Source organism: Astyanax mexicanus, chromosome 21 (assembly GCF_023375975.1).
Source record: "Astyanax mexicanus isolate ESR-SI-001 chromosome 21, AstMex3_surface, whole genome shotgun sequence".
Classification (NCBI taxonomy): domain Eukaryota; kingdom Metazoa; phylum Chordata; class Actinopteri; order Characiformes; family Acestrorhamphidae; genus Astyanax; species Astyanax mexicanus.
This window is the reverse complement of record NC_064428.1, coordinates 19,988,526-20,001,650: the sequence shown is the minus strand read 5'-3', so window position 1 is coordinate 20,001,650 and position 13,125 is coordinate 19,988,526. Positions and strand designations below refer to the sequence as shown.

The window sequence follows — 13,125 nt, the reverse complement described above, 5'->3', positions numbered from 1 at the left end:
TTACAGCTTTTGGTAAACTGTGGTATTTTCATCCTAGACTTCCTTTATTTTTACTCAAATTAAACACGTGTGATGCTGACTCTAGATTTATGATAATGAGATAATAATGAGAGATTAGGAAAGGACATTACTTTCCTACATGGAACTCCCCTGAGTTACCCCAGCCTCTTAAAATTTTCTCCTAAAATACTATATATAGATGTTCTCTCTGTAAATCAGCACAGCTGTGAACTGCTGCAGCCTGTGTTCTATCTGCAAACCCACAACCAGAGGTAGGTTTTTACATAAGCTGCCAAACTGTAATTTATTTATGCTGTTTGTAGGCTAAAATACTATTCATTTAGAACTTGTGTTGTGGATCATTGCTTATTTTTTCATCATTTTACTTCTCTTTTATTTATTTCGTTTTTTTTAAGTAAGTTATTATAGATGCTAAAACTGAACCAAAACTTTTCTTCTATATTTACTTTTAAAAGTTTAATAAACTCTCAATTATAACATAGCCAGATCTTTATTTTACAGTAAATTGTATCTGTATCCACTGCACATAGTTAATTGCTTAGTAAAATGTATTTTAAAGTATTTTTTAAGTAGATGATTCTTATTTTGCAACATACAGTAGAACAGTATAATTTATTACAAATAAAATATAAGCTTTTTCTTTTTCCAGTATTTTGCATTATTCCCACTGAATACTGAACTAATTAATGCATGACATGAGAAAAGAACAAAGCAGTTCTGTGAGTATTCCCAAAGAGCTTTGCCAAGCAAAACTTAATAAATTAATTTACAGAACATTTTTTTTTTACTGCTCCCCTTTAAACAGTAGTCAAACAATAAACTTCAATTCAGCACTGCCAAATAGTAGAATTAATTCACTATTACTCTCAGAAATATAGAAATGAGTTTTAATCAATATTATTATACATATCCTGAAATTAAAATAGCAAACGGACATACTTTGTAAAGCACACATAGATTAATAAATATACAAAATTATATGTGAAGCTCTGGAAAAAAAAATAAGACACCACTTCAGTTTCTCTGATTTTGCTATTTACAGGTACATGTTTGAGTAAAATAACCATTGTTGTTTTATTCTATAAACTACGGACAACATTTCTCCCTTCATTTTAAAACTTCATAAAGTTGTAAGAGTTCAGAAATCAATATTTAGTTGAATAACCCTGGTTTTTAATCACAGTTTTCATGCATCTTGGCATGTTCTCCTCCACCAGTCTTACACACTGCTTTTGGATAACTTTATGCTTTACTCCTGGTGCAAAAATTTACGCAGTTCAGTTTGGTTTGATGGCTTGTGATCATCCATCTTCCTCTTGATTATATTGATTATATTGATTAAGATTTTCAATTTGGTAAAATCAAAGAAACTCATCATTTTTAAGTGGCCTCTTATTTTTTTCCCAGAGCTGTATATGTATTTGCATCATTGCAGCAAGTGATATTGTGTATATAATAATATATATATATATATATATATATATATATATATATATATATATATATATAATATAATCCGCCAGCCACGAAAATAATTAATCTTTGATTATTGCTCATGTCGTTTTCTCTGGTGCTTATGGTGCTGAACTGCAAGCAGTACCCAATAAAAAACTTTCAGAAAAATGATTGGGACACTTTTAATTTGTGAGCATGTTTACATAATACTTTAGCTATTCAAGAGTTTTATGAAACACTCTTTAATTAACGATCACTCTTAAGTATAAGCTTTTGGGAAATGCACCCTTGATTTAAGAATCAAATCTGCTTTTCCTGCAATCGTGGACATAGCCTTGAGGTTTCCAGATAGATTGATTGATTCCAGCTGATTTCTATATGGAACTTTGATATTACCATTATATAACATCTAAGCATTTATTACAGACATGGACTCCTCACCTCCACCTGAAGTAATAGTAGAGTTTGAGTCTACAGTTGAAAAAGTGTAAGAATTTCTTTAAATTACATACTTTTTTCCATAAAATCTGCTAAATGAAAGCTGGTCCTGGTTTCTGTTTTCTGGTTCTGATGGTAATGTTTCTGCTATTTCAAAAGGCATGCAGTTCATTCAGTTGAAGATGGGAATGGAATATTCCTCCAGCAATGGCAATCGAAGGTGCGCCCCTACATCGAGATGATCGACTATCTGCGGCGTATCGGCATTGAGAAAGACCTCGCCCTGCCGTCCATCGCTGTGGTTGGAGACCAGAGCTCTGGAAAGAGTTCTGTTTTAGAGGCACTATCTGGCGTAGCTTTACCCAGAGGCAGTGGTGAGAAATCAGTCTGTTATAGTGTAGAAATATACAGCTCTGAAAAAAAAGAGACCACTTCAGTTTCTGAATCAGTATCTCTGATTTTGCTATTTATATATTAATGTTTGAGTAAAATTAACATTTTTGTTTTATTCTATAAACTACAGACAAAATTTCTCCCAAATTTTAAATAAAGAAAATCAAATTTTAAATTCAGAAATCAATATTTGGTGGAATAACCCTGGTTATATCACAGTTTTCATGCATCTTGGAATGTTTCCTCCACCAGTCTTACACACTGCTTTTTTTAGCCAAGAAAAAAATATATATTGTCGTGATCTGACCACAGTCACAATTTATTTATTTTTTTATCATTTTATTTTCGTTCCATTTCACACCTATGTGCTACCTTGTGTTGATCTCTCACTTAAAATCAAAATAAAAAAAATACAATGAAGTTTGTCGTCGTAAGGTGAAAAATGTGAAGTTCATGGACTATGAATTATTTAGCAAGCCACTTTAAACTCACAATGGTCAGCTTTATCAGCAATAATGATATACATCTGATAATGCTGTATTTATTGTGCAGCACTTGTTATTACATGTTTATTTTTTGGAGATAATGTATACTGTTTTTCTAAATTAGCTTCTAAGGTATACCGTTTGTAATGTATTGCTGATAACTTTACTAACAAATTCTCAGAGACTCTGTAAGTTGAGTAAGCCAAAAAAAAAATATATATATATATATATATTTTTTTTCAGGTATTGTCACTCGATGTCCACTGGAACTGAAATTACGGAAGATGCAAGCAGGTGCAACCTGGACGGCTGTTATCTCTTACAGAGACACACAAGAGACATTCACTAACCCTGCACAGGTCGAGAGCTTTGTCAGAAAAGGTAAAGCTGCTTCATATTGTAATATTAATTAGTCAAAATTAACAATTATCTGAACATACACTTAGATACGAAAGAGTATCTAAGTATATAAGTTATTAAATATATATTAAATATTATTACATACAGTAAAAAGTAACAGTCAGTTTGGACACACCTTGAATTCAGTGTTTTTTCATTATCTTAAAATGTTCTGCATTGTAGATTAATACTAAAGTCATTCAAACTGTGAAAAGAAACAAATGGAATTATTTAGTCAACAAAAACGTGTTTCATAAACCAGAATATATTTTATATTTGTGAGTCTTAAAAGTAGGAATCCCTTGATTAGATGACAGTTTTGAACTTGTCCAGAGTTAATAACTTGAATTTCTTGCTCTTTTAATGTGTTTGAGAGCAGCAGTTGTGTTGTGAACAGGAAGAGTTGGTATACTGGTAAAACACATATATGCGGTATATGTGTTTATTTATAGTCTGAAAGTCTAAAATTATATTTAAGAATCAACTAGAAAACATATTAACTTTTTGACCTGCAACTATAGTAGAGCCTTTTTTTGCTTCTATTTCAAAGATTAATATATTTAGTGTCATAGGATATGCATTATATTCCAATATTTGTTTTTTTAAGAAGGTTCTGTTCCACTGATATGAAGAATCATTTAACTAAGCAAATTGTTAATTATATTATTGTTATATTCTAGCTGTTTCTATTGTTATTATATAGTTACAGTGTAAATATGCACAATTTTCACATCCCTGGGTGTTTAATGTCCGGAGTCGAGCTGGTAGCCGTGCACTGCGCAGCATGATTTAGGGCGTGTCAGTGTGTCTTTGCTATTGTAAAAACGCTTGAAATGCACAAAAAACATCTACTAATTCTCCTAATTAATCAATGATGTGGTTTGGACATAATGTGAAGTAAACCAACCAGTGTGTCCCTTGCCATTTTCCTTGAGGGTTAGATTTGTTCTGACTTTGGCGGATTGGTATTTTAACAGCGCAGCGCTTCTGCTCTTCTTAGCAGCAGAAACTGAGCTGCTTGGTCACTCTGTGAAGCGGGTCATTTACAGGAACAGCAGTATTATTTTATAGCGTATTTTGTTTATTGTTGATGTAAAAATTAGGTTTGTGCACTGCTGCGTGTCCGTGTGTGTGTTACGAACTTGGGTGTGCGTGCATTAAGTGTGCAAGGCACATCTGTGTTGTCAGGGTTCAAATCAGTCAGTGGCACACCTATGTTTTCCGTGGCCAAGATAGCAATACACCAGAAATTTACCTGAACACACCTCACTTACAGACCACCACATCCATCAGTGTAGGTATTTTCGTAAGCTTCTTTAAAATGTAAATGGTGGAGGTGCAAAAATATATTGTTAGCGTGGTTTAAGATAGCAATGAGCTCGCAATGTGCCTTGCGCAGGGTGTAACATAGGGCCTATATCTGCATGTGCGTTATTGATATCATGATATATTGGATTTGGTAAAAAATCCTGTATATTTTAAAAATCACTAACTATAGTAATAAATAAGTATATAAAATAAATAAGTAAATAATAGTGAGTTGTCATGGGTTTATGTTTTACTGCTGCCTAGATCACCTTTAAAATTGATTATAATTGTTTATTTTAAATGGAAATTATTTTTGTGAAAAAAACATTTGACAATCTGTTTTTAATATAATTTATGTGTTAACCCTATGAGCCCAAGCTAATGTTTTTTCTGATTTTGTTTGATGGTTGGACTACCTTTGTGCTTTTAAAGAATACATTTTAAATGTTATTAATATTTACACAATGTTTTTGATCACATAATTTCTGTGGAATCTTTTTGGTACAAATTCCTGTATTTAAAAATCACTAAATATGGTAATACATAGGTATATAAAATAAATAAGTAAATAATAGTGAGTTGTCATGAGTTAAGGTTTTACTGCTGCCTAGATCACCTTTAAAATTGATTACAGTTGTTTATTATGAATGGAAAGGGATTTTTTTGTGCCTGTAGCTCAGAATGTGCTCGCTGGAGAAGGAGTGGGAATCTGTGATGAACTCATCAGTTTGGAGATCACGTCTCCTGATGTGTGTGATCTCACACTGATTGACCTCCCTGGTATTACTAGAGTTCCTGTAAAAGGACAACCTGAAGATATTGGAGATCAGGTGTGTGTATATTAAACATGTACTATATAATATACCAATCTACATATGTATTCTATTTATACACTGTTAAAAACATTGTTATTTTAGAAGTTCTTTAAGGTTCTTTTAGGTTTGAAACTGTGAAGGAACTCCTTAAGGTGCTTTGAGGAATCGTAAATGGTTCCTCCACAGTTTCAAATTGACAAAACCCTAAACCTCTAAACCCCTAGACCTATGCTGGTCTGAATTATCACTGACCTGTTTGATTTCAGATTAGGCGGCTTATTTTGAAATTTATTGAGAAGAAAGAAACCATCAATTTGGTTGTGGTGCCCTGCAATGTTGACATAGCAACAACTGAGGCCTTGCGGATGGCACAGGGTGTGGATCCTCACGGAACAAGAACGTTAGGTATGAATTTGCATAAAATCTATTTTGCCTGTTTTAATACAGAAGCAATTTGACTTGAAAAGCATTGCAAATTAGCTAATTTTGTTGGATTTCATTTCTTTGTAATGGTGTGGATTCGAGTCACATGACTTGAACACTTGCAACTGGACTTGACAAAAAAAATTGACTTTACCTTTACTAACTTGGATTTAGAACCAGATTTGGACTTTAAAACACAAAAAACAATAAACAATCCCGTTTTTAACATAATTTATGTACAAGTGTTAACCCTTTTTTTGGTAGTTTGAACTACCTTTATGATTTTAAAGTATTATATTGAATTACATGTGTACTTGTAATTCATTTTAATGTTTTCGATCACATATCTCTTTTTGCATAGTTTACTGTGTTGTGCTGAGGAATTGGACACTTTTCAGAGTCTCTGCTACATAGAATTTTTTTATATAGAAATGAGCTAGATAGCTGTTTAAGTAACCTAATAATAAACAGTGGATAATCAATAGTGTATTCATAATTTCATTTGTAAATACACATTTATTTACAATTATTAATAATGCCATTTTAATATAGGACCAATCAACACTTCATTAACTCTTTCTCTCTCTAATCAGCCATTCTAACAAAGCCGGATTTGGTGGATAAAGGGGCAGAAGCTGATATCTTACAGATTATGCAGGGTAAAGTTGTCCCGCTGAAAAAGGGTTACATCATCGTGAGATGCAGGGGCCAGAGTGACATCAATGAAAACCTGTCCCTGGCTGAAGCCACGAGACTGGAGACGGAATTCTTCCGTAACCACAGTCATTTCAGGTAACAGAATTCTGTCTCTGGAAATGAAAAACCTGTGTGATTATAGACCATTAATCTCACTGGCATATGTTATCATCCACAGCTATCTTCTGGAGGAACAGAGAGTCACGACGCGGTGTCTTTCCAACCGGCTCACCAAAGACCTGGTGGAACATATCAGGGCAAGTCTCAGCTTGATGGTTAAAGTTCTAGACTGTATCTTCTAAACACGGAATGAGGGATAAACTCCTTTTGTCTGCAGGCATCACTGCCATCATTGACGGAGCAGATTCAGATCCGTCTGTCTGCTGTGAGGGTAGAGCTGAGGAACTATGGTCATGGTCCTCCACTAGAGCAAGAGAAGTTGGGTCCTTATCTGAGCAAGGTAAGCATGTATTTAGCAGAATATATGCAGATTGGTCATTACCAGAGTACTGTACCTCAGGGCGGTTTCTAGGATCAGAATTTTGAGGGGTGCTGACCACCCAAAGGACCCAGCTCCATCACCCACTTAAAAAAAACAAAAGCACCTGACTATACGACGGAGTTGTCCACGTTATATAACATGAAGTATTTACACAGAAGGTTGTTACATAAGTTTTAATTAAATAGGCTAGGTACCCAAATTTTACTTTAAGTACCCTGAACAGTGCTGCGATATGACTGGTTTAAAAAATACAGTCTACTAGGAAAAATCTTGAGAGTAAAGTTGTAATATTACAAGGATAAAGTCGAGCCACCAGTTTAAGAGGCTCGGAGGGAAAGGAGTATTCTCCGCTCATGATCTTTTACAATGCTGCTGTGATTGCGGTTCAGTTAGTTAAATTTATAACCTGCTGATTATTAATGCTGTAGTTTTACAGTTAGATAATACAGTTTAATCCAGATTTTATCATGGAGGTGTTGCCTAGCCTAGCCTAGCCTATATTGCTTTAGGGAGCTTAGCTGTGCTCTTCATTGTGCAGTACTCCAGCCTTTTTAGTTTAGGATTAGGATTTTTAGTTTAGTGGAGTAGCTTACAGTAAGCTTAGATTTCCAATGTTTTGATTGATATGGCGGCATAAAGCTAGCAAGTTAGGCTGTAAAACAAAGAAAAAATCTATTAGCCGCACCGTTAAATAAGCCGCAGTGTTCAAAAACTTGTTGAAAAAAGTAGCAGCTTATAGCCTGGAAATTATGGTATGCTGCGATACAACAGGAACTTAAAAATGTAATGTTGATTCAGAATAGCATCCATCCTCTATGTTGTCTTACCTGAGGTGTAAGTGGTGTCTTGTTTATATTTGTGTGTGTGTAGAAAATCCTGGAGTTCAGTGATCAGATCAGCGAGCTCTGCAGGACTGGAGCATCAGGACAGGCAAACCTCTACTCTCTCCTGCGGCCTGTGTTCAAGCAATGGGAGGGCTTACTGAGAGACTCCAAAGCAAGCTGTACGCCATTCATTACAGATCTTTTTATATTGTGTTTTTCTATTTTATGAATGTTTGGTAAATTTTATTTATTCATTTGTTTTTTTTTTATTCATTCATTTTCATTGTTTGTTTGTTTGTTTGTTTGTTATTGTTAAGGAGAGCTGCATTTAAATTATTTTTTTGGGTCAAACATTTTAATAGAAAAAAAAAACAATTAGCCAAAGCTGAATATTGAACGTGTATTTTTTTCAGGTTTTCTTTCATTTTGCCACTTTTTTTCATAAATGAACAAATGAAAATAACCCTATATATTGTTGTCTTGTTTTTTAAAACACAATGCAATGACCGAACTACAACAAACATCTATATATTTATTGAACACTGAACATTTTTAACATCCCAACAAAGAACAATATGATGTAAAGTAATTAAGTCATACCATTTTTTACTTTTCCTGAGATGCCTCAAAAAGTGTTTTTGTCATTTTCTCCTGAACAAATGTTGTTGCTGAATATTCTGTTGATCCCTATATTTTTTGGAAGCAGGAAGTAACAATTGATCATCATATTCTGATGATAATATAACTAATATAATATAATATAATCTGACTAATGAAAATCTGTCCTCATCTCACTCACATTCTCTTTTTTTGGTCTGAATAAAGTCAGAGCGGCAGTTCAGGAGATGACTGAGAACTATGAGGCACATCGTGGGAAAGAGCTGATAACATTCAGTGATTACTGTGTGTATGAATCACTGGTTCAGAAGCATGTTAATGAAATCAAACTACCAGCTGTGGAGACTGTGAAGATCATCAGAGGTAATGTGAGAAAACCAGACCCAGCTAAATATTTAACTGTTAAAAAAGTGTAATGTGTAAATGTGTTTTTCATTTTACTTTTATTTAGGAATTGTACAAACTGAGTTCAGAACTGTCTGTGAGCTCTGCTTCCCAAATTTCCCTCATTTGAGGTACATGATTCTAGTAAGTGAAAATGATCTTTTATCTTTTAAGTGAAGCAATTAGAGCTTCTTTTAAACTGTGTAAAACATGGAAAATACTGGGAAAATATTCCCTTACTGTGGTCTATAATGGTACTAACTTCCTTTACTGTTGCTCAGAACTTTACACATCCTCCTTTTTTGGCCTAGAACTTTACAAACACTTCTTACTGTGTCCCAGAACCTTAAAACCTTTCCAGAGCTCTATAACTTTACAGAAACTGGCCTATATATTTCTCTCACCATGGTCACCATGGGCCAAAACTTTATTAATCATTCTGTGGTTCAGAATGCTACAAATCTCCTTTACCTTTTTTCATCAGACTTTTTTGGCCTAAAAACTCTTCTTGCTGTGTCTGAGAACTTTAGAACATTTTCTTACAGGTCTTTAACTTTACAAATGGCTTAGAACAGTACTACCCTATTGATCTGACCCATTACTTTACAAATCTTCCTCAACATGGCCCAGAACTTTACAGAACACCATTACTGTGGTCCATAGTTTTACAAATCCGTCTATGGCCCAGAAATCTATTCTGCAAACTTTCCTTACTGTGTCTTAGAACCTTACAAATCTTCCTACCTGTGGCCATAAATACACTATTACTGTAAACCAGAATTTTACAAAATATAATTTCCATGACCCAGAACTTTACACCCCTTTGTTAACTTGGCCTAGAACTTGAAAAACACAATTTCCTGTGGTCCGGAGTTTTATAAACATCCTTTACTGCGGACCATAACTTTGCAAACATTATTTACTGTTGCCCAGAGTTTTAAAAACATCATTTACTGTGGCCCAAAACTTTACAAACATCATTTACTGTGTCCCAGAACTTTACAAACATCATTTACTGTGGCCCAAAACTTTACAAACATCATTTACTGTGTCCCAGAACTTTACAAACATCATTTACTGTGGCCCAAAACTTTACAAACATCATTTACTGTGGCCCAGAACTTTATAATACACTTATACTGTAAACCAGAATTTTACTAATTATTTTTACCATGGCCCAGAGCTTTACACTCCTTGTTACTGTGGCCCAGAATATAATTTTCGAACATACTGTAACTAGTAGAAGATTGTATTATTCTGTACACATGTGCATATTCACATATCTTATTATGAACAATTTCACAGTGCATTTTTTAAAATAATGTTTTTTTATTTGCTTATTTGAGAGTGTTAACAAATTACAGAACACAATTACAAATTCCAACTAATGAACTAACTGACCAATCCTTGCTGAAGTGAACTTGTTGAACTAGGTAGAATTGGTCCAGAGAACATTTGCCTTTAAGTTGAGCTTATAGATGCTTGTTTCATTGCTGCTTTCCCCCTAAGAAACACAGCCATGTTGTAGAATTTTTTGCCACTCAGGGGGCATTTTCTGGTGGGAAAATGACGATTGATATTATCGGCCTCTATAATAAATAACAGTTTTTAGGATTAATAGATCAATAACAAACCTAGGATAGTAAACATGTGTCTTCTGAATATGTAATCAAAAGTAATAGGCTTCATGTTGTCTCAATTTACAGTATTATGCTGGAAAAAGTCTTAACAGTCAATCTACATGTGTTTAGAACCAGATCGAAGAAATTCAGTCAAAGCAAGAGTCCAAGGTGGAGAAGAGGCTTCTGGAATACATCAGCATGGAGAAACTCGTGTACACGCAGGACCCCATCTTCACTCAGAAACTGGTGGACTTCCGGTTTGTGGAGCAGAGGCAGGAGTATGAGTCTGTTTGTTTAGATACAGGAGAGAATGCGACCTCTGTCAACAACTGCGCCGTGTTCGACACCAGAAAGCTAACACCTGAAAAACTGATCATCTACTACGAGGTGCGTGGCAATCAAGATATTGCAGAAATCAATAACAATAAACATTAAAACATGTGCTGCTATGAATGCCTGCCTTACACAACTCAAGGGAGTTGCAGGTAGTCTTCTTTTAATTAGACTTTCTGATAAAGTCACATTCAAAAACGTGTTCAATATTTTTTAATTACAGTTGCATCTCCAAAAAAAGTAATACCATTAAAAAGTTACTTTATTTCAGTAATTCAGTTCAACTCATATATTATATAGATGTATTACACACAGAGTGATCTATTTTAAGCGTTTATTTCTTTTATTGAAAACCCCAAAATCAGTGTCTCAGAAAATTTGAATTTTATATAAGACCAATTTTTAGCAATTTTTGGCAGTGTGCCAAATCCTGCTGGAAAATGAAATCTGCATCTCCATAAAAGTTGTCAGCAGAGGGAAGCATGAAGTTCTGTAAGATGTTCTGGGAAAACACTGGAGAGTTTGGAGAGACATGCCATCTGCTGGTGTTGATCCACTGTGTTTTATCAAGTCTAAAGTCAGTGCCGTTTAAGTTTTCCCACAAAATCTTACAGCACTTCATGCTTCCCTCTGCTGACAACTTTTATAGAGATGTGGATTTCATTTTCCAGCAGGACTTGGCACACTCCCCACACTTCCAAAAGTACCAATTGGTCTTATATAATATTCTAATTTTCTGAGACACTGAATTTTGGGGTTTTATTGGCAAAATAAAGGAGGCATAAACTTCACAACTAAATGCATAAGCATTAGAAATACATAGCTTACCCAATATAAAGGAGGGGCTTTCAAGGAAAATGAATAGCAGACATCCCAAGTTGGATATACTTTAGAGTAGAGGTAAAATAAATTTTATACTTTTATACCTCTTTACGGAAGGCTCTGTCTCCGCCATGATGCTCCTTCTCACTGAATGCATCTCGTCCAGAAGGGGAAAAACACCCACACTAAAAACTGATTGACTGACTCACAGACTCTTTGTATAGAACAGGCCAATCAGAACCCTCTCTGTTTTGCATGCGCTTCATGAATATTCACACAAGGGTAGTGCCTTTCTATCCCTTTCCCTCTCTTTCCCAAACGTGATAGGGGTAAAAAAAAAAAATCGGTGTCATCTGCGTGTGCATTAATGTTCACTCTTGTGCCACTTGTTCTAGATTCCAGGAGATTTTATCTGACATCAGAAAGCCGCTATTGATATGCGGTAGACTCCCGCAACTTCCAGGAGACTTGGGACGTCTGGAAAAGTGTGTATGAAAATGTATTGAACTGATTAACTGAAACTGACATGCGTTCCTCTTAATCTTAAAAACAGATCGTCTACCAGCGGCTGGCAGACTACGTGCCTATGCTGGTTCTTCTGTTCATGATGAAAGAAGCTGCCATTCTGCTGAGAGCTGAAACCATGAACCTGCGGGATGGAGCTGATATGGGAAAACTTCTCAATGAAGATTCGGAGGCGGGGCGAAAGAGGGCAGAGCTGTATCAGCGCATGGAGCGACTGCGGCAAGCACAGGAGAGGATCAGCATCACCATTAACCTTTAAAATGATGCACTTATTCTGTTTTTTTTACTTACTGTGAAGTAAATCTTTTACAATATCCGCAAATTAGTACGATGGTTTGATTCTTAATACAACCCCAAAAACAGGAAAAGATTGGGATGATATTCCTTGCAATTACTTAAAATTGACTTTTTTCTGGCCAATTTTATTTTGATTTTTTGTTTTTGTAAAAAATTATATCTTTTTATGGAACCACACTGAAGTTATGGCACTTTAATATAATGTACAGTTGTCAGTTTACAGCATGTATAACAGTGTATATTTGCTGTTTTGCTCAAAATAACCCAACAGACATCCATTAAACGCTGTTTAAACCCCTGGCAACGAAAGTGAGCAAAAATGAACAAAATCACAGAGCTGGTGGATGTCAGGAACCTTGTCCTCCTCCACCTTCCACTTGAGGATGCCCCGCAGGTGCTCAATTGGGTTTAGGTCTGAAGACATATATGCCTAGTCCATCACATTTACCTTCAGCTTCCTCTGCAAGGCATTAATGCACGTGTTTTGATTTATTTTGAGGGCACAGCAAGTTTACACTTTAATAGGAGCTTCACATTGACTACTGTATCAAAGCGTCATATCTTCAGTGTTGTCTCATGAAAAGAAATAATAAAATATTTTAAAAATCTGAGGGGTGTACTCACTTTTGTGAGATACTGTACGTCCTTTTCAGCATTTCATATTGCAAAACAAAAATTAATGTAAAAGTGTTTTATTTTATTCTATTTTTTTGGTGGGGGGGCTTTTTGTTCATTATTATTGTACTGTATAAAAAATACATATAT

The 13,125-nt window shown here is 34.8% G+C and overlaps 1 protein-coding gene across 1 annotated transcript; it reads left to right on the top strand.

The window, feature by feature from the left end:
* Positions 1-1,901: 1,901 nt before the first annotated feature.
* mxh (myxovirus (influenza virus) resistance H) lies at positions 1,902-12,577 on the top strand. The gene is made up of 13 exons (XM_007254830.4): positions 1,902-1,963; positions 2,074-2,288; positions 3,036-3,173; positions 5,175-5,329; positions 5,581-5,719; positions 6,331-6,529; positions 6,612-6,690; positions 6,771-6,893; positions 7,806-7,938; positions 8,585-8,740; positions 8,829-8,905; positions 10,513-10,770; positions 12,092-12,577. Exons 1-13 carry the CDS (start codon positions 1,905-1,907, stop codon positions 12,320-12,322), a joined length of 1,962 nt encoding a protein of 653 aa, XP_007254892.3. The 5' UTR covers positions 1,902-1,904; the 3' UTR covers positions 12,323-12,577.
* The last annotated feature ends 548 nt before the right edge of the window (positions 12,578-13,125 follow it).